The sequence below is a fragment of the Pan troglodytes genome, chromosome 1, assembly GCF_028858775.2.
Source record: "Pan troglodytes isolate AG18354 chromosome 1, NHGRI_mPanTro3-v2.0_pri, whole genome shotgun sequence".
Classification (NCBI taxonomy): Eukaryota; Metazoa; Chordata; class Mammalia; order Primates; family Hominidae; genus Pan; species Pan troglodytes.
This window is the reverse complement of record NC_072398.2, coordinates 43,833,406-43,854,241: the sequence shown is the minus strand read 5'-3', so window position 1 is coordinate 43,854,241 and position 20,836 is coordinate 43,833,406. Positions and strand designations below refer to the sequence as shown.

Here is a 20,836-nt window from a genome sequence, read left to right as displayed (position 1 = left end):
CACGCCCGCCGCCCCCGCCCCTGAACTGCAGCCCGCTCTCTGCAATGCAAAAACGCAGCAGCATCGTCCTCCAGCCCTCTCCTGGGGGATCGCACGGTGCAACCAACCCCAAAAACGAAGCTGCGCGACGCCCCCTCAGCCCCGCGGGCTTCCCATTGGCCGGTTGCCGCTGTCACTCCCTCCTAGCCTCGCCTTCCCGCTCCCGGGCGGAGGCAGCCGGGCGGGGTAGGTTGCGCGCTCGCCGCGGGCTCGGGCCGCGGTCGCGGCTTTGCAGCAGGCTGCGCGTCAGGCGGGGAGCGGGGCGCGCGGGCCGGGGAGGGGGCCGGGCGCGCTGCGGGCTCCGCGGCCGGACCATGCGGGGCAGGGGCCGGTTGCAGGGCCGGGGGCTGCAGCCGGCGCCGATGGCGGCCGACTAGGACCTGCCCGGCCGGCTGCCCCGCGCCCCGCCTCGCCCCGCAGCCCGGCCGGCCGGGAGGGATGCGCTGTGCCGCCCAGCTCCTCTCCGTCCTGCCCATGCCCTGAAGCAGAAAGTTTGGGGGCCGGGGGTTGTCTCCCTTCTCCCTCCTGCAATGACTGCCCAAGGACTCTTGCTGCCCAGCCTCGACTGTGACCTGTCTTCGCTCCCCAGGTCGAAATGAACTATTCCAAGCTATAACCAAGGCTCCCCCTTCTCGCCCCTCCCTCACCCGCCTTTAAGAATTTTTTTTTTTTAATTCAAGAAATTGTGGTCTGCCATCTCCCCTCCTTGTTAATAATTTAGACCCCAGGCCTCATATGAATATAAGAGGGGGTGCGGTCTTCCCCAAGACGGCGCGCTGGAAGGACAGATTCCCCTTGCCGACCCACATACACCATGAAGAGGTGCAGATCGGACGAGCTGCAGCAACAACAGGGCGAGGAGGATGGAGCTGGGCTGGAAGATGCCGCTTCCCACCTGCCGGGCGCGGACCTCCGGCCTGGGGAGACCACGGGTGCTAACTCTGCTGGCGGGCCAACTTCAGACGCCAGCGCTGCCGCGGCGCCCAACCCAGGTCCCCGAAGCAAGCCTCCTGATTTAAAGGTGAGCGCAGACCATCCCCCCGGCAAGCCCAGCCCGCGACTTAGCTCTCGCCACCCCACGCAGAAGTGCTTTAACAGGATAAAAGTGAGGGGGGAAGCCAGGCAAAGGTCAGAGAGGATGAGCGGATGCTTTGCTGGCACCCCAGGGGGGACGTCAGGTACCATTTATGCCTCTGTCTTTCAGCTCCGTGTCAGGTCTCTGTGTTTGTTCCCCATTATTCAGCAAGCGTTTTAGTGACTCACCCATCCGAGATTGTTTGAATAATGTGTGAAGTGTTATTCGCAGACAAAGGGCTGGAGAAATCCAAGATGCTAACCAAAAAGTGGACAGCAGGTGACCATTAGTTTTCCTTGCTGAGTAAGTCTCTACCCATTGGGATCTTTGTGTGTGTGTGTGTGTGTGTGTGTGTGTGTGTGTGTGTGTGTGTATGTGTGTGAGACGGAGTCTCGTTCTGTTGCCCAGGCTGGAGTGCAGTGGCGCGATCTCGGCTCACTGCAACCTCCGCCTCCTCGGTTCAAGCGATTCTCCTGTCTCAGCCTCCAGAGTAGCTGGGATTACAGGCACCCGCCACCACGCCCGGGTAATTTTTGTATTTTTAGTAGAGACGGGGTTTCGCCATGTTGGCCAGGCTGGTCTTGAACTGACCTCAGGTGATCTACCCGCCTCGGCCTTCCTAAGTGCTGGGATTACAGGCGTGAGCCACCGTGCCGGGCCCCATTGGGATCTTTGAGCGCTTTCCTGGATGAAGCTCAGTTTGCCGATCTGTGAAGGGGCGAGGGGGGGGGGTGTGTGGCGGGGGCGGGGGCGGGGGGGAAGGTGGATTTCCTGCCGTTAGGTGGAGCCAGAGGTTAAGATAGTGCTTGGAGATCTCTGCCTGCCTGCTGAACCAACCCCCAGGGTGGAGAACTGACAGGTGGTGGAGCAGTGCTTGGGCTGGTTTGGGGCCTCAGTTCAAGTTGCATACATGCTGAGCCAGCAGCTAGAACCAGAAGCCGAAAGAACTGTTCACATGGAGCTGTTTATTTTCCGGCCTGAGGTTGCCGAGACAATTGGCGAGCTGTCTTGAATATATCTCTATCAATTAAAACAGCAGCTGAGATAAATAATGCACCTTTGCCGGAACTGCCACAGGGACTGCAGGCTCAGGCTTCTCAAGCCAGCTCACCGTCCAGCTGAGCGAGATGTCAGCCCAAGGAAGGAACTTAGATGCCTTGGAGATTGATGCCTCACAGTTATTTTCTCCAGAGAAGGTGCAGGGTCTGGGCTAGGGAAACGGAAAGGACTCTGTTGCATTTAATAAAGCCTGTATCCTATGGCAGCAGCCACTAAGGAGCTCACCAGAATAAGCCAATGCCATTCCTCATTTGGCCTGAGCAGCTCAGAGTCAGGAAAGCAGAGCGCAGGTGAGTGTGTGTGCTCTTACCTGTGTATGTTACCTGTCTGTGTGCCTTGGGGAGGAGTGAAAAGGGGGACGACTAGGTTATTGTTGTGTGTGTTTTTTAAACTTTGCAGTAATTATTCAAATCTGAACTCTGGTTCTGCCGCCGTCCTTTTCAGAGCTTCATGGCTAGACTTATGTCTAGAGGATCTCTGTGGGATAGGCTCTCTCTGCACAAGAAGCTTGAGCTTTTGCCAGGCCCAGGGAGTCCTTGGTGTTTATCTCTGCTGTCACCCCCGAGTCCATCCCATGTGGTCAGGAGGTGTAGTTCCTGTTTTAAGTGAGATGGTGAGGGGGAAGGGGTCCCTTGAATGCTGTTGTAGGGAGGAGGCTAGCCTTCTGCTGCAGACTTCAGCCTCATTCTGAGCCGGTCCAGATGAGTCTGGCCAGCAAACCCTGAATCTTTGACCAATGAGACCCTCAGCTGAGTCTGTGAGAGGCAGCTTTGGAAATTCCCCACTCTCCAACTCAGGACAGCAGTGGAAACTGCTTTCTCCATTTATTCCCCCAGTTGCCTTCATGAGGAAAATGGGTTGGTCATGGCATGGGGGCTGCAGTGTCTCTGTAGAGGGACGCCTTAAGGGATGCCACGTTTCCACTCTCCTGTATTATCTTTTTTTCTTTTTTTTGGCAGTGCCCTCATTCTGGTCAGGGGCAGATGTAGTAACAACTTTACACTTGATATTAACTGCCGAACTGCCCTCAACCAGAATTGAAATCAGGTGTAAGAAAAGGAGGCTTCCCCTTACCCCGCCCCCCATCCACCCCATCCCCCCATCCCCCCCCCACCTCCAGAGAAAACATACCATTGAACCCAGCAATGTGGACCCAGTAAGGAGCAGAAAACCCAGCTGCAGCCTGCTTGTGGGAGCATGGGGAAACAAGCAGGGCTTTTCCTGTTTATCTCTGTCTGCTTCATCACAACATGTTTACTACCGAGTGCAAAGGACTTCCAACCAGATGTGACTTGGGGACTTTCACAGTTTGATTTGCTGTGTGGTCTTGGGCAAATCACTCAACTTTTCCGAGCCTTTTTCTGGTGAAAGGGACTAGGAATATCGGAGTGTGTCCAAACTTATTTATTTATTTATTTTGAGACAGAGTCTTGCTCTGTCACTCAGGCTAGAGTGCAGTAGCATGACCACGACTCACTGCAGCCTCAAACTCCCAGGCTCAAGTGACTCCCCAACCTCAGCCTCCCAAGTAGCTGGTACTACAGGCACACGCCACCATGCCTGGTTAATTTTTAAATTTTTTGTAGAGACAGGGTCTTGCTATATTGCCTAGGCTGGTCTTGAACTCCTGGACTCAAGTGAAACTCCCGCCTCATCCTCCCAAAAAGCTGGGATTACAGGTGTGAGCCACCGTGCCCAGCCCCTCCAAACTTGCTTTCCAGTGCTGGAAAAGTTGTTTTCCAATGCTGGCACTGTTTTCCAATGATAGAAAAATTCCATTATTGACTCTGGAACTGGGTAGAAGTTGACTTGTTTTAGATTTGATGGTGGTACCACAGAAGGGTGTTTAATTTTTAATGCTCCCCTACCTCATACCTGTGTTTGGTCAAGGCAGATAAGCAGTTCTGGTTTGCTTTTGTTTTCATTTTAAACTTTGGAGATGAGAACTTTTGGTATCTTAGTTCCATTTCTGTTTTCTCATGACAGCTCCAGGCACTGTGATGAATTAAGTGCATTGGAAGAAATCATCTTGAGAAAGGGGCAAAAATAATAATAATAATAAAGGACTCTGTGTAAAGCACCTCCGTAGTGGTTGGGGCAGTATTGGAAGAGGAGAGAATTTTTATCTTTGCCAGAGAAATCTGAATGGTGTTTAGTGACAGTTAGTGGTTTCATGGGCTCCTATGGTCTCCCTCTGGTCCTTCAGCACTGTGGACCATCTTACTGTACACTGTAAATTTCTGCTACAGTGCCCTGGGATCTGTGATTATAGGGTGGGAAGGGCCAGTGAAAAGTAGTAGTTAAGCAGCAATTTTAAAACTGTAATTGAAAAATAACCTAAAAATGGACATTGCCTCACAGGAGGCTCATGCAGATACATTGAGGGCCTTCTCAACTGTTCTACACACCTGTGGGACCTTCGGGGAAAATCTCAGTAGACATCCCGCAACAGGAGCGCAACAATTCAGTCCCATTCTTCAGCCACTTGCAGCTTGGATTCCTGTTGAAACACTCGAGTTCATGTTTCGATTCATTTGTCCTTATTGCCCAGCCTTTTGCTGCTAACAGATTCCCTGCTTGTTGGGAGGAGATGCTGGGGTTGCTAAGCCACAGAGAGTGCTGGCTGACCAAAAGTACACCAGAATTCTACAGCAAGAAAACCCAGTTCCATTGCATATGGGAGGAGAGGTGGGGCTTAGGGGAATACTGCAGACAGGGAGCACACATTCCTGCTAAGAATACAGCATACGGGCCGGGAGCGGTGGGTGGCTCATGCCAGTAATCCCAGCACTTTGTTAGGCCGAGGTTGGTGGATCACTTGAGGCCAGGAGTTTGAGACCATCCTGGCCAACATGGTAAAATCCTGTCTCTACTAAAAATACAAAAATTAGCCAAGTGCAGTGGCATACACCTGTAGTCCCAGCTACTTGGGAGACTGAGGTGGGAGGATTGCCTGAGCCCAGGAGGTTGAAGCTGCAGTGAGCCATGATCATGCCATTGCACTCCAGCCTGGGCTACAGAGCAAGACCCTATCTCAAAAAACAAAACAAAACAAAACAAAAACACACACACACAAAAAAAACAACAACCAAAAAAAAAAAAAAAAAAAAAAAACACAACGTGTGGTAGATACTTCTGAGGCCCAGGATGAGTGGCCAAGCATAAGAGTGAGCTGGTTCTATCCTGATATGTGATGGAAGTCTGAAGGCACGGGAGGAAATTACCAACCTCCCCACCTCTCTCACAGTGGGAAGAATTGAGTCTTTCCTGAAAGGAGGTGTCTGGGGATGCTGGCCATGGGCTTTCCCCCGGACTTCCCCTAAGGTTCTCTTTCCTCTCACAAAAGCCCCTTTAAGTAATTTCCCCGGAGATTTCTGAGCAGTATTAATATCTTTCCCTGAAGAAAAAGGGGGAGCTCCAAATTCCATCATTCCCCTCCTGGTTTGAAGCACTTTTGACTCAAGACTCATTTGGGTTCCAGTTCATGTTCCAGTCACACCATACACTGGTCTTCCTGCCTACTTAGTGAAGAGCAGGAAAGATAATTCGAAGCCAGATATCTGAGAGAAAGTCACAACTGAGTCCTGTGTGGTTCTCCCTGCTGGCTCTCTGCCTTTCCTGGTGGTCACAGGCAGCTTCCTCCCACTGTGAGTGGCGTGTGTTCCTTCAGCGCTCCTGCAGAGAGCCCACTAGAGAAGGGTTCATGCAGTCAGCAGATACCACCTTCAGCAGGAAAGGTGCTGCTGAATTAAATTGTGAAACATGCTTATAAAAGTGCCTGAAAACATGTACGCAGTTTAAATAACAGAAGCAAAACAGACACCTCGTCTACCCAAGTCAAGGAAAAAAAAAACTGACATTCCCGAGAAGCACCGGCTTGTTTTCTATTTGTTTATTTCTTATATATATATTTTTTCAGGGCTCAGGGTTTTGATAAAATTTATAGGTCTCAGTTTCTCCTTTTTTTTTTTTAAGGGTAGTCAAATGAAGCAGTGAGAGTGGAGAGTTTCTTCATTTTTTAAATGAAGGAGAAGACAAGCTACTTCATAAGAACGTAGGTGGAATGAAGATATGTATGTTCCCTGGGGCTCTCCAGGAGTGTTGTGATGGTTGCGATGGCTCTCTGAGGGCCTGCTGCATCTTGAGGCCCAGTAGATATGTTAAGGCTTGAAGATTCCTGCAATCTCAGGTGGGAGCCGGACGCCTGGGATAAGTTTTATCAGAGGAGGTAGAATTGAAGTATGCCTAAAAACAAGGACATGGGAGGCCAGGCGTGGTGGCTCACGCCTGTAATCCTAGCACTTTGGGAGGCCGAGATGGGTGGATCATGAGGTCAGGAGATCAAGACCATCCTGGCTAACACAGTGAAACCCCATCTCTACCAAAAATACAAAAAAATTAGCCAGGCATGGTGGCGGGCGCCTGTAGTCCCAGCTACTCTGGAGGCTGAGGCAGGAGAATTGCTTGAACCTGGGTGGCGGAGGTTGCAGTGAGCCGAGATCGCACCACTGCACTCCAGCCTGGGTGACAGAGCGAGACTCTGTCTCAAAAATAAAAAACAAAACAAACAAAAAAAAAGGAAATGGGAAATTAGTTATTTGGCCTCATCTCCAGCTGATCTCCAGGTCAAATAGGATGAAATACTTGTAAGAAAACCATCATGGAAATACATAGAAGTTAAAGGGTACTTAGAGCATCATGCAGTGCAATCAGAAACTTATGGGGGTTAATCAGGAAAGTTGTTCTGCAAGAGGTGGGTTTAGAGCAAGATTTTTTTTTTTTTGAGATGGAATCTCATTCTGTCTCAGGCTGGAGTGCAGTGGCGCAATCTTGGTTCACTGCAGCTTCTGCCTCCCGGGTTCAAGCGATTCTCCTGTCTCAACCTCCCGAGTAGCTGGGACTATAGGCATGCACCACCACACCGGGCTAATTTTGTATTTTGAGTAGAGATGGGGTTTCATCATGTTTGCCAGGCTGGTCTGAAACTCCTGACCTCAGGTGATCCACTCTCCTCGGCCTCCCAAAGTGCTGGGATTATAAGCGTGAGCCACTGCGCACGGCCTAGAGCAAGATTTTAAAGAAGGGGTGGGACATTTATTACCAAACAAGAGAAGAGGGGCTTTCTAAATGGGGGAAGTGAGGTAGCAAGTGCTTTTGTAGGGTCTTTGCCCTGTTTGACTAGAATGATCAGGAACAATGGAGGGTAGTGCAAATGCTGAAGTTAACTGTTTTGTCCCGCTTGCACCTTATATGAAGCAGGCAGAGGGTTGGAAGGCCCAGGATTGCCTCCCCCCCACCCCCTCCAGCCTAGGTAATATTCAGAGCAGCCCTGTATGTGGGCTCTGGGGGAACTGGTGACCGATGGGAAAGCATGTGGCAAACGAAACTCCCTGTTCTCCTGCCACATATTGAGTTCTAGATTAATTCCCAGCTGCCCTAGTTGTTCTAGTGGGAACTGTCTGGCAGGCTCAGTATTTACAGAATGTGCTTCTTTTTGTGTATCTAATTATGTCTTCACTGCCAATCCCATTAACAAGAATCTCCTTCAGCAAGGAGTTGAAACATCTGATAGGACCTAAATTTTGGGCTGAAGTTTTCAAAGTGTGGGGTTATCAGGAGCTGGGGAAAAGGGCTCAGGCAGCTTCTCAGTGGTGGTCTTAAAGGCCAACTCAAAACTCATTTCTGTTTTCATCTCTCCCTTAAGAAATGGCATCTGCCTTTGAAATCCCCATAGACTACTAGCATGCTACATTTTTGGAATGAGGCCATAGCTGGACAGGGTCCACCTTTGTCAGCCAAACACTTAAGTCTCTCTTCGTGAAAGAAGTTAGAAGAAAGCTGTTGGGAGATAACAGGTATGTTTTGTGACTGTGCTAGAAAAACAGTTATTTGGCTGGGCGCGGTGGCTCACGCCTATAATCCCAGCACTTTGGGGGGCCGAGGCAGGGGGGTCACGAGGTCAGGAGTTCGAGACCAGCCTGGCCAGCATGGTGAAACCCCGTCTCTACTAAAAATACAAAAAATTAGCCAGGCATGGTGGTGTGCCCCGATAGTCCCAGCTGCTCGGAAGGCTGAGGCAGGAGATTTGCTTGAACCCGGCAGGCAAAGGTTGCAGTGAACCGAGATCACGCCATTGCACTCCAGCCTAGGCGACAGAGCAGGACTCTGTCTCAAAAAAAAAAAAAAAAAAAAAAAGAACAGTTATTTTTAAACCAAATGACTAAAGGCTTCCTTATTTCAGCCAGGTTAACTGAGTGATGTCCACCAGGGAAAACAAATCTGGCTGTAAGGACATGAGCCCCCTCCCAAGCCCTCCCTAAGCCATTCGTGAAGACATCACATACATTCTGGCTCCTTGGTCTGTGTTCATCTCCTTCCAAGCCAACTCAATCTTGGTGGTTGCTAAGATAATAGAGTGAGAAGAGGGTTTAAACTTCAGCAGGAGAAATCTGAGTTAGACACAAGAAAAGGCTGTTGGAGCATTTGAAATCTTTGTGAAAGGTTATGTCTTTGGAAAAGGTAGTCATCTAAGGATTAAAATCACCTTTGTAAGATGGGTTTGTAGAGACTTGGATAGTGGCTGCTCAGAAAGTAAATGAACAAATAATTTACACAGCAGTCTTCCATGTTTGTGTTGAGGCCTCTGCCAGGTAATGTTAGGGACACAGAGATGTAGGCACTGTAGCTCCTGCTGTCCAGTCACTCATATTGTCATCAAGGGTTCCATCCATCAGCAGGTGAGAAGTTGGATAACAGTCAGACAGAGCACTAGAAGCGATGTCACAAGGCAGTACACGATTAATTGCAAAATGAGTGGTGCAGATAATGAGCGCTTATGTGTTCAGAGCAGGGTGAGATCGCTGCAGACTGGTGTGATCAGAGAGGGCTTTATGGAGTGGTGAGGTGGTGAAGGATGGGTAGGATGCAAAGAGGCAGAGAGAGGGCACGCCATGCTGAGAACTTTAATAAAAGTCTTCTATGTTGGTGTGTGCTGAATCAGTTCTGCCTAAAGACATGGTGGATGAGGTGACCTTTTCCCACTTGCTTTGGCTCCAGGCTGAATTCTCTAAGCAATAAAGGAAAGAGGAATCAAAATAAAATTGAGAATGGGGGAATTATTTGCCCGTGTGCCCATGAGTTGAGTTTTTTTTTTTTTAATTTCATCTGTGAGGCTGGGGAATAAATAAATGATTCCAAAAATCTTTCATCACTGGGTTTCCAGTAGAAACTCCAAGTGGGCCTGAACAGTTGCAGCTGCCTACTGTACACCACTGTGATCATCAGCGCCAAACCTGGGGTAATGGTTCCTCTCCTGCTCCCGTTCAGGCTCCCCACCCAGAGCTTCTTAAGGGCAATTGGAGACTTCTTCAATCCACTTTGGATCCTAAGAGTAGAACTTTGTGGGTTTTTACAGTGATTAGTTCTCTAATGCTGGCCCTGTTTCCATAGAGACCCTATAAATAGAGGAACGTTGGCGACCTAGGCTGGCAAAGGCTCAGGGTGACCCAGTCACCCCACTGAACCCTCACAGCCAAACTGTTGGTAGGGCGGAAGGAGTTTCAAACCCAGGTAGGAGGAAGGGCTGTACAGTCAGCTGCCAGGTGGGATAATTAGCTATAGATTAGTGTGACTTTAAGCTTTCCTGGGATTTGTTGGGAACACACGGACCTGTAAAAATTAGAAACCACTTTTGGTCATTTTTAACCAGATGGTGCCAATGACACTGTACCCCAAGGCATTTTAGTTTTGTATTCATGCAGCTGTGTTTGCAGATTTTGGAGCAAACTTCCCCTTTGGGGGACCCACACCCAGGGAGAAAGACGGATGAAGCCCAACTGTTGAGAAACCACAGCCTTCTCAGGAAGGATCTTTCAGAAGCCATCTAGTCCTCCCTTTCTTCCTGAAAGGACAATGCCACCCAAGGAGATGGGGCCCTTCCTGCCCTTTCAGATAGTTCTAGGGGAGGGACAGCCAACTCCCCTGACTTCCTTCCCCAGGGCGCCTCACCCTGGGAGGCTCTCCTTTCTGACTACCTTATGGCCAGTTCTGGGGACGGCACTTCTTGCTTCGGTCTTACAGATCATGAAAGCCCTGTTTGTTTGCCACCTCTAACTCTGAAGCATCTCAGCTCTCTAATGCATGGCTTCATTTGGCCACCAAAATGGTTTCTGGCAGCCAGGGAAAAGCAAAAGTCAATGTGGAAAAGCAAGTGACATTTTAGGAGCTGGAACCTGTTAGTCAGAGCAGGTGGTGCTTTCTGCTGCGTTGGCGGCTAAGTTCCCTTAAGCTAGTCACCATGGTTTTCCTCACTTCTGAAACTTGTAGCTGGTTATGTGTATGTGCTGAGTTTTTTTTTTTTTAAAACACTTACTGTGTTATGTCAAAACTCCTTAACCATCTCCTCCCTGACACCCACATGCAGAAGCGGCCCAGCCCTTGCGTCACTTTGCTGTTCCCGCCTCGCACCTTATCAGTGAGGAAAAACCCCTTCATTTGGAGTAATCTCCTCTCTCTGCACATTGTTCTTTGACTTCCTTTTTGTTATTTCCCTCCTGCCTGCCACAGACTTTAATAGATTCCTCGGTCTGCTGGGGCAAAGGTCCTGGGGTCTCCTGGTCACTTTCCCTAGGTTTCCTTCAGCTGCAGAACAGCTCAGGGAGGTGGGAAGTAAAGACTTTATAGTTGAGGGTCTTGTCCTATAACATGGGATGGGCAGGTCACAACTGCAGTTCAGGGGACCTAACAACCCTTGACCCAGGCATTTTTGTTTTGCTCCTGCCTCTGATACTATTCTGGGACACATGCAAATACCCTATCTACTTTAAATCTTGAGTCTTGAAATCTTAAGTCTTGAAATCAGTGTATGGGCCCATGAAGGTAAATTCAATTAGAAGTCGGGGGTTTCTCTGTGTGGCTTGGATGAGCCACTTAGCTATGCTGTACCTCCGTTTCTTCATCTGCAAAATAGACACTGATGCTGTGACATCTCACATTCCTAGCTCCTGAGATTAGGCTAGTGACAGATTATAATGACAGTATAAATCGGAACGCACTTTGCAAAATGCTGTTGTATAAATTTTAAAAGTAAATTGACCAAGGATTTTAGGCTCCAAGGCAATATGGCAGGCATCGGTGGCCACCGTAGCTCTCCCCAGCACCTCCACCGGCCTCCCGGGGATAGGGGAGAGGAAATGCCTCAGAACTCTAGGACCTCTGCTGAAGTCTTTAGAAGGGAAACTCTTTCTGCCTGAGTGGATCCTCAGTGTTGGAGAAGCCAGTTTAGGAATGGGGGGAGAAGAGGAAGGGACCTGGAATAGAACGCTAGAAAGACAATTCGTATTATGGAATGTGACGATTTGGCAGAGGCAGCTGGGCAAATGCCAGAGCCAGCTGGCCCCATCACAGTGTCTGGAGGGAGGTCTCACATCAGCTTGGGCCTGGGGAAGGGGGAGGTGTCCTGGCAGGTCCCTGGTCTGAAGGCTGCAGGATCTGGCCTGTTCCAAGTCCATGGCAGAGTTGACATCTTGGTTCTCCCCAGCACAGATTCAGGTGAGCCTTGTGACCCTGCCTCAAGCTGGCCCCCAGGGGATGGTAACTCCTGTGGGAAAAGCTGGCATTGTGTAACTTAACATCTCAAGGGCTGCCCCAGAATTCAGTTCTTGAGAAGGAATCATGGTAGCCTTAATTTCCTCTTCTCTAAATGGAGATGTTCCCGTTGTTGCTTTTGTTACTATTTAGGAGAATCAATGGGATAATGCAGGATACAAATCTCATTTGAAATGAAAAACCGTTAGTTCGTGATGAGTTGTGATGATGTAATTTATCTGGTCTGTAAAATGGGTGATGTAAGGGCCTCACCTACTTTAAGGATTCTGGGGATACTCAAATGAGGTGAAAAATGAAAATCCTAAAATTTTACACAAATACATAATAGTACAGTTATTTGTATCCAGCTGTAAGCGCAGCCATCTGCACAAACTCAAGGCTGAGTTGTAAAGTAACCTAAGAGTGGGGTCAGCTCATTTAGAGGATGTCAGGTTGCTTTTTCTTGGTTTCTATATGGTCTAGATTTTCTGCTCTGTAAGTTTGTTTCTAGGGAAAAAAAAAAGAAAATCCAGTCTGTGTAATTTTTTGGAACTTTTTTTAAATGACTGAGGCAGCCTGGTAAGATTGTGGGTTGTTCCTCACAGGAAATCCTGCTATGGCTCATTGAGTCCCAAATGGCTGGGTCCTGAGTTTTCCTCTAAGGAGCTGCAGAATGTGAGGTGTCTCCTGGTCCTCCAAGTCTCACCCCTCCTTCCAACGGCTCCAAAGCTCTCATAGAGGGCTCAACCTGGCCGGATAAGCCGTCCCCTGACAGAAGCAGCTGTATGGAATTATACCACAGTTGCTCGCCCTGGCAGGCCATCCAGCTGCCCCTCTGTGAGCAGTCTTGCAGGAAGAGCAGCTGGAGAATCTCAGCAACAGGGCTAAGAGGAAAGGCTGTGGCCTGGGCAGCACCGGGTTGCAGGGCCTCTGTGCTTTGGGTCTAAGGGGAAAGACACTCATTTGGATAGCTTGTTCTGATGTGTATGCTAAAGAATTGGTCACATTACTATGTCACAAGGTTTGCTCATAGAAGTAAAGTTTATTTCATTGCCAACCATATCAGGAATGAAATTGGTTGCAAATAACAGAAAATCATACTAAAGTTGTATAGACAAAGATGGGTTTATTTCATGCAACAAGAATCCCAGGATAGGGGTTCACAACTGGTTTGGTGTCTCCATAGACCTTCAAGTTCCCAGGCCTGTCCCTTGGGCTCCACCATCTGTGTGCAGACCCTCATCATCAACCATGTCATCTTGTGGTTGCAGAACGGCCACTGCATCTCCAGGCACTACGTTCCCATTCCAGATGGGAAGATTTGGGAAGGGCCAGTGCCTTTATCTGGAAAGCAAAAGTGCTCCCAGAAGCTCTCACCTTGCTTTTCGTTGGCCCAAACTGTGTCATGTGGCTACTCCTAGCTGCAAGGGAGTCTGATGAAGCAGGAATTTTTAGCAAGGTTAGTTAAGTCCTTGCAGTTTGGTTGGTAAGAAAGAAAAATAGATACTGGGTAGGCAATTAGCAGTGTCTGCTACAACAGTATAACTTGATTGTATGACCCTGATTTTCCTGGGGGAATGTTGGAATTAGGCAACTTTGGAAATTGATGCTTGGTGGCCTGAAAGAACTAGTACAGCTTGAAGGGTTGTCTAACTTGGAAGGAGGAAAGGACTGGGGGTGGGGATCAATCTAGAGGGATACAACCCCATGAGCCAAGTGCTACCTGTGTATGCCATTAAGCCCCAGACTGAAGCCCTGAGAGCATCATTCCTAGAAACTCTGAACCTTCATTTTGATTAGGAATGTCCCGTGGAAAACCGTGGGGGCACATTTCTTTCGGAATGAAAGGATGGGTCTGGGTTGCCACCTTTTCACAAAGTGACCCTTTATGCACGACAGGCCATCCACAGAGATCTTCCAGGTTCAGATGGCTGCATTAGCTATGCCAGTCTACCAAGGACAGACCCTTCACTTTCACCCCCCTACTGACTAGGCAATCAAGAGCTTTCCACTCACCAGGGTTCTTCATCTCTCCCCCTTAAGAAAATCCAGCAGCTGTCAGAGGGCTCCATGTTTGGCCACGGTCTGAAGCATCTGTTCCACAGCCGCCGTCGGTCTCGGGAAAGGGAGCACCAGACATCTCAGGATTCCCAGCAGCAGCAGCAGCAGCAGGGTATGTCCGACCATGACTCCCCAGATGAGAAGGAGCGCTCTCCGGAGATGCACCGCGTCTCCTACGCCATGTCCCTGCATGATCTGCCCGCCCGGCCCACCGCCTTCAACCGCGTGCTGCAGCAGATCCGCTCCCGGCCCTCCATCAAGCGGGGCGCCAGCCTGCACAGCAGCAGTGGGGGCGGCAGCAGCGGGAGCAGCAGCCGGCGCACCAAGAGTAGCTCCCTGGAGCCCCAGCGTGGCAGCCCTCACCTGCTGCGCAAGGCCCCCCAGGACAGCAGCCTGGCCGCCATCCTGCACCAGCACCAGTGCCGTCCCCGCTCTTCCTCCACCACCGACACTGCTCTGCTGCTGGCCGACGGCAGCAACGTGTACCTCCTGGCTGAGGAGGCCGAAGGCATCGGGGACAAGGTGAGATGGGCCTTCTGGGGCAGGGGGAGACTCAGAGGCAAGGGCCATCCGCTGAGGGGCCTTGAGACCTGGGGAGCTGAGCCAGGGGCCCTCCCTGGCAGATACTGACACCCCACCGTCTGCAGAGTTATCTACCTTGGTTAAAGGAGTCAGGTATGACTAGGCCAAAAACAAGAGATGATTCCCAGGATGGCTAATTTTTGTTTCCTTAGGGCTGTTTTTCAAAATTGTGTTTTGCTCATGCTGATATTAATGTTGATTTGTTTTCCTTAAATGGGCTATCAAGAAGCAATAGGTATAGTAGTTTAAAGCACAGACTGGAAGCAACTCTGGTTCTGCCACTTACTCAGTTAACCTCTTTGTGCTTGTTTCACCAATTGAAAATGAGGATAATAATAGTACAGTTGTAGGACTAAATGAGTTAATATATATAAAATACTTGGAATAGAGCCTGGCATAGTATCATCTTTACTATTGGCACCAACCAAAGAAGATAGGGGATCCATGAAGGGTGATTTGGGAAGGAGAAAAGCTAGTTTAGCACTTCGTGAATTTATATATTCGTTCTTTTATTCGTGTAACAAGTATCTATTGAATTCTTATGTTGTGCTACAAGAATGAACAAGTCAGTGTTGCTGTCCTTGTGGAGCTCACTCTAGAGGGGGTACAAGTGGGTGAATGGACAGAGAGATGGGAGCTGCTGTGGGAGCTTCAAGGGAGAGGGGGCTTGAGGAGAGAGCGAGGAGCTGGCAAAGACCTGTTTGAGGAAACCATTGAGCTGAATCTTGAATAATTTAGCCAGGGAAGAACTGGGAGAGGGGAAGGGGGAAGAGATGGCATAGTATGTACAAAAGCACACAAGCTGGTGCTAGGGGCTACTGGGGGTTCATTATGGCCAGAGCATCTAGCACTTTTGGGGATTGACAGGTAGGCAGAGGCCACATCACAAAAGGCCTTGCCATGTTGATTCTGGGAGTAGTGTGAAGCTATCAAAGGGTGCTAGGCAGGAAACTGGCAGGACGAGGTTCCTCTAGGTCTCAATATAAAGAGTAGATTGGGGCCAGGCACGTGGCTCACACCTGTAATCCCAGAACTTTGGGAGGCCAAGGTGGGTGGATCACTTGAGGTCAGGAGTTCAAGATCACTCTGGCCTACATGGTGAAACCCCGTCCCTACTAAAAGTACAAAAATTAGCCAGGCATGGTGGTGGGCGACTGTAATCCCAGCTCCTCAGGAGGCTGAGGCAGGAGAATTGCTTGAACCTGGGAGGCGGAGGTTGTAGTGAGCCAAGATCGAGCCACTGCACTCCAGCCTGGGAAACAGAGCGAGACTTCGTCTCAAAAAAAAAAGAAAAAACCAACAAAAAAAATCAGTAGATTGGGAAGGGAGTGCAGGACGGGAGTCAAGGAGACTTTGGAGCTAGTGCAGTAGTCTAGGCTGCAGCAGTGGGGATGGAAAGAAGGCGTCAAGTGCAGAAAACATTTGGAAGTGAAAGTCAGAAGTAGTAGGTGAGAAAGTGAATAGGAGGCAAAGGAAAGGGAGGCGTAGAGGATGATTCTAAGGTTATGGGCTTAGTGGCTTTAGAAATGGGGGAATTCTCTAGTTGAGGAATCACAGGAGAAGGAGCATGTTTTGGGGGGAAGGTGATGAGTTCAGTTTTGGACCTGTTGAGTTGCGAGTGCCTTTGGGAGCTGTCCAGCTAGGGAGGACCAGCTGGTAATTGGGTCTGTGGGGTAGGGGCCTGGGCCAGGGCCAGTGCTCTGGGAGCTGGCGCTGAGGTTGAAATCATGGGTGTGGGTGTGATCTTCAAAGGAGGATGTGTCGAATGAGAAGGAGGCTGTGGACAGACCCAACTGACATGTAAGTGACAGGCCAAGCACCAGGAGCCTGAGAGAGAGCAGTCAGATGGATAGAAGTAAACTTGCAGCAAAGCAAAAGGAAAATGAGCTTGAAGGAGGAGGAAGTAATCAGAGTGAAATGCATAGAAGGGGCAGGTCACATCTGGGTTTGGAAATGTGCACAGGCAGTAGCAAGCAGTGGCTGTCATTGGGAACCATGGCCTGAAGCCAGTTTCTGTGGATTAAGGAGAGGGTGGAAGTGCAGGCAGGTGTGTAGCTTGGCTGGGAAGAAGGAGGGTATCAGGTGGAGGCAGTCTGGTTTTGTTGGTTTTTTTAAGTTGGGAAGCACCTGAGCCCACCTCCATGCTGGCTGGAGAGGTCCCTATTAGGGAGAGATCGAAGATACCAGTGAGGAAGGGGAATTCTCACTGGGGTGAAGTCAGTGAGTAGGTGAAGGGGTGTGAGATCCAGAAGTCAGCATCGTCCTTGGTCACAAAGAGTCACCTCTGGGAGGCAGAAATGAATTCTTACTTTGTTTTTATTTTCTATGGGGGAAGAAACCAAAGGTGCAAATGTTTATTGAGAGCAGGAGGGGAGGTGGGAAGGGCTGGCTTGAGGAGGGCAGTAAAGCTTTGGCTTGGGGCAGAGCAAGGCTCTGAGCAGGAACTCACGGGTGACCTGTCTGGTGTTGTAGAGGCTGGTAATTTGTGCTGGCAGCACCCTAGTGGTTGCGATTTGTTTTCTCTCTAGTGGTCCTAGCCAGAGGGTAGGAACAGAGCTGAACGATTATCAGGCTAATGCAGGGTTGGGGGTTGCTGGGAGGGCATGTAAGGGTGACAAAGGAGTTGGGGGTTTGTTTGGGTCAGAGAATGCTCAAAAGGTTGGACCTTGAAACCTTGGCTAGCAGAGAAGGAGGTGGGGATAGGAGAAGGCTGATGAATGTGGAGAAAAGGAGATGGGGGTACTGAGGGAATGAGGGAGCAGGTACATTAAGAATAAAGAGGAGTGAGAGAGACAGGAGAGGACATTGAAGTTTACGATTTGGGGGGTGGGATAGGGAAGACAAAGGTCAGAGTATACTCATACAGCATGACAGACAAGGAATGAATGGAAAGATAATTTGCAGTGGCAAGAGCTGAGAGGCTAGGTTGTGGGATGGGCTGTCCACATGACATGGAGATGCCCCCTTGGACAGTGGTCAGGAAGGAGGGCAGCAGGTCTCTTTGATGACTGGAGGGTGGGGGAGAAGAGTGCAATGGCAGGGACCTCGAAGGCCAGGCTGAAGCAACACTGAGTACAGTAGAATGCTGGTCCCATCTCCAGAGGGCATAAAATGAGGGAGGAAGAGGAAGAAAAAATCACTGCAATTAATGAGGGCTCCAGGGCAAGTGGAGCTGCAGTAAGAGCCTGCAGCGGCCCAAGTGCTTGACTATGGGCAGGAGGCAGCTTGTTTGTTGTGGAAGGAGGAGTCTGGAAGGTCCAGTAGGAGGGCGGATGAAAGAGAAGACAGTTCAAGTGGAAGTGAGAGGAGACATCATGGAAGACCAAACAGTTCTACATTTGGGGGATGTGAGTCCCCGTGGATTTTCCAGCGTCAGAGTTCCAAGGGAAACTCAGATATAAAGTTGTTTTTACCTTAGATGATCACCAGAGCAGATCCATCTCCACGTACAGTTTTAAATTGTCCTCTCATCAACACAGACTGTTTCTCAAGTTCTTGTGCATGTTTACATTTGAAAATGTTTGGATGTTCATTCATTCAACAAGCATTTGTGTGTATGCCGTGTGCCTGGCACTCTATAGCAGCTCAGGTTTGGTTTTGCACTTTTCCAATGTAGAAAGTGCTTTTGTAGACATCATTTCATGAATTCATTAAAGCAATCCTGTGAGATAGCTAAGCCAGGTGAAGATATCCCAATTTTTTTTTTTTTGAGACAGAGTCTTACTTTGTCATCCATCTCGGCTCACTGCAACCTCCACCTCCTGGGTTCAAGTGATTCTCCTGCCTCAGCCTCCCGAGTAGCTGGGACTACAGGCACTCACCACCTCGCCTGGCTAATTTTTGTATTTTTAGTAGAGATGGGGTTTCACCATGTTGGCCAGGCTGGTCTCAAACGCCTGACCTCAGGTGATCTGACTTTCCTCAGCCTCCCGAAGTGCTGTGAACAGGGCGTGAGCAGGGCATCTGGTTCAGAAGCTGTTGAACTACTCTGGGGGTGGGGTGGAGTAGCTGTATTCTGGATTGGTTTCAAAGATCAAGCCACAAAGGTTTCTGATGATTCTATGTGGGCATGACAGAAAGAGAGAAGTCAAATGTGGTTCACAGATTTGCAGCCTGGCAGCCAGAAAGAAGAAATGGCCAATAACTGAGTCAAGGAAGATGGCAACTAGAATGAGTACCTGGCAAGAGGTGTGAGGTGGGGGCGGGCGGTGGGGGCAGAAATCAGAGCTAGGTTTGGGGTACCTTCAGTTTGAAGTGGCTATTAAACATCCACGTGGAAATGCCAAATAAGCAGTCAGCTGTACGAGTCTGGAGTTCTGGGGAGAGATCCAAGCTAGAGGCATAAATTTGGGAGTTGTCAGCATATAGATAGTATTTAAAATGATGGGACTGAACCATTTGCAAGCCTAGCCTCCACTGGGGAGAAGTCTGTTCTCAGAGTGAGGAGCTCTGCACGCGTTGGCTAAAAGGGTGGCGTGGCTTTGTGAAATTGAGAGCTGGAGGAGCCCAGCAGAATGAACCAGGTTGTTCAGCCCTTAATGAGCAGACACTCTGCGTGTAGAGGCAGCCAGGCCCACCTCTCATGGGTGAGTCAATGAATACATTTTAAAAATCAAATTAGAAAAATCCTGTCAAGCAGGAGTCTCTGGTATGCAGCTATTTTATGAGGAGGGAAAACGTGAACCTTGCTGTCTTTGGTTGCCTAGGGCTCCCATGAAGACCTCCTGAGCAGGGGGAAGACGTTGGGGTGGGCAGTGGGCACTGTCGGAAGCTGGTGAAGGACTGTGGATGTTTGCAGGGGCCTGGGGGAAGTGGGGCAGGCTCATTAGCTGGGGAGCTTCTCTGTGGGGCTCTGCCATGTGGCTCACTGTGCCCAAGATATCCAGATGGGAGGGAGGAACTCTTTTTTTTGCTGCTTATGGAAGACGAGACCCAGACACTTTGGGTGACCTGATGAGGGGACGGTTCCCTGGGTTCAGGGTGATCATGGGGGAAATGGTTGTTCTTGTGACTATTTTATATCCTTCTTTAGAACCCTCAGCTTTGTTAGGTGTATGGCCTGGTTGATCTTTATAACATACCTGTGAAGTTGGCAGAGCAGGTGTTATCTCCATTTTACAGATGAATAGACTAAGGCCTAGAGGAATCAAGAGACTGCTTGCCTATGGCACCCAGCTAGGTCTTGGCAGGGAGACAAGGGATCCTAGTCTGTACCCAAGACTCATCTGAGAGGTGACGTCACTGAACCCGGCTGGGGACCATTTTATGCAAAGTCTATGGAGAGCAGGTTTGCCTCAGCCCGAGCGGGATGATTTTATCTCTTGGTTGCCATTTCCCCTTCAGTTGCGTAGATTTCCTGACCTGGAGCTGTCCTTCCAGGAATGGGCGTGGCCCTGGGGGTCCTGAGGAGAGAAAGGTTGCTTCCCTGTCACAGAGGAAAAAGGTCTTCCAGCCATCGGTAAACCCTGCTCTGTCAGCTGACTCCCCCAGACCCAGAGGCCCTGGGCTGGTGTGAGAAGCAGTAGTGGTTCTGCCCTGATCTCTGGGCATGAATAGGAGGTATTCTTCTCTCCCTAGTAAACACAGCCCCACATGCTCTCTGCAAGATCCCTGGCGGTTACTAGCATCTATTTTTAATTCATAAGCCTCCCCCACTCCCCACACCCCCTGCCATTGTTTAGAACTCACCAGCTGGCTTTCGGACCAGAGCAGCCCTGGCAGGGTTGAGTTACCGAAACACCCTGGAGGCAGCTAAAGTTCCTCAGCTGTCCTGGAGAGGCTCACCCCAGCCCCACCCCAAGAAAGTAGGAGACCTCAAGCCCCAAAGGGAGCAGGGTGTGACGGGGGACAGATAGGGGCTCACGGTCCAGGGAAGCAGCTCAGCCTTGGTGATGGTAATTTGGCTGTTGGTTATTCCTGCTAGATCCACTTAGTTGTCTTTGAGGTTGTGCCTTCAATTACTTCCCTGTTTAAAAACAAAAACAAAAACAAAACATTGTTGGCTGGGCAAGGTGGCTCCTGCCTGTAATCCTAGCACTTTGGGAGGCTGATTTGGGTGGATCAGTTGAGCCTAGGAGTTTGAGACCAGCCTGGGCAACATGGTGAGACCCTGTCTCTACAAAAATAATTTAAAAATTAGCCGGGTGTGGTAGCGTGCACCTGTAGTCCCAGCTGCTTGGGAGGCTGAGGTGGGAGGATCACTTGAGCCCACGAGGTTGAAGCTGCAGTCAGGCGTGATTGCACCACTGCACTCCAGCCTGGGTGACAGATTGAGACCCCATCTCCATTTTAAAAAAATCGTCATCTCAGCCTCGCCATTCTGCTTTCTAGTATGTATGCGACACAGAAAAGTAACTGCTCTCTATGTCTTAGATTTGTAAAGTGGGGAAAAAATTGCCATCAATTGTGGGTGCACTTGGGCATTGGCAGGTGATT

General features: G+C 49.7%; 1 protein-coding gene across 5 annotated transcripts in view; it reads left to right on the top strand.

Annotated features, from left to right (window-relative positions):
* The first annotated feature begins 232 nt into the window (after nucleotides 1-232).
* TMCC2 (transmembrane and coiled-coil domain family 2) overlaps nucleotides 233-20,836 on the top strand; it is a 45,437-nt gene continuing 24,833 nt past the window's right edge. The window contains exons 1-2 of one of the 5 annotated variants that reach the window (XM_001160985.5): nucleotides 233-1,060; nucleotides 13,802-14,341. In XM_001160985.5, coding sequence (XP_001160985.1) covers nucleotides 854-1,060; nucleotides 13,802-14,341 — 747 coding nt within the window. In that variant the 5' untranslated portion in view covers nucleotides 233-853. Of the gene's footprint in view, nucleotides 1,061-1,243; nucleotides 1,418-1,910; nucleotides 2,464-13,801; nucleotides 14,342-18,802; nucleotides 18,988-20,836 lie in introns of those variants that run through there. The other 4 variants (XM_063792861.1, XM_063792858.1, XM_009441279.5 and 1 more) reach the window with 4 other exon arrangements.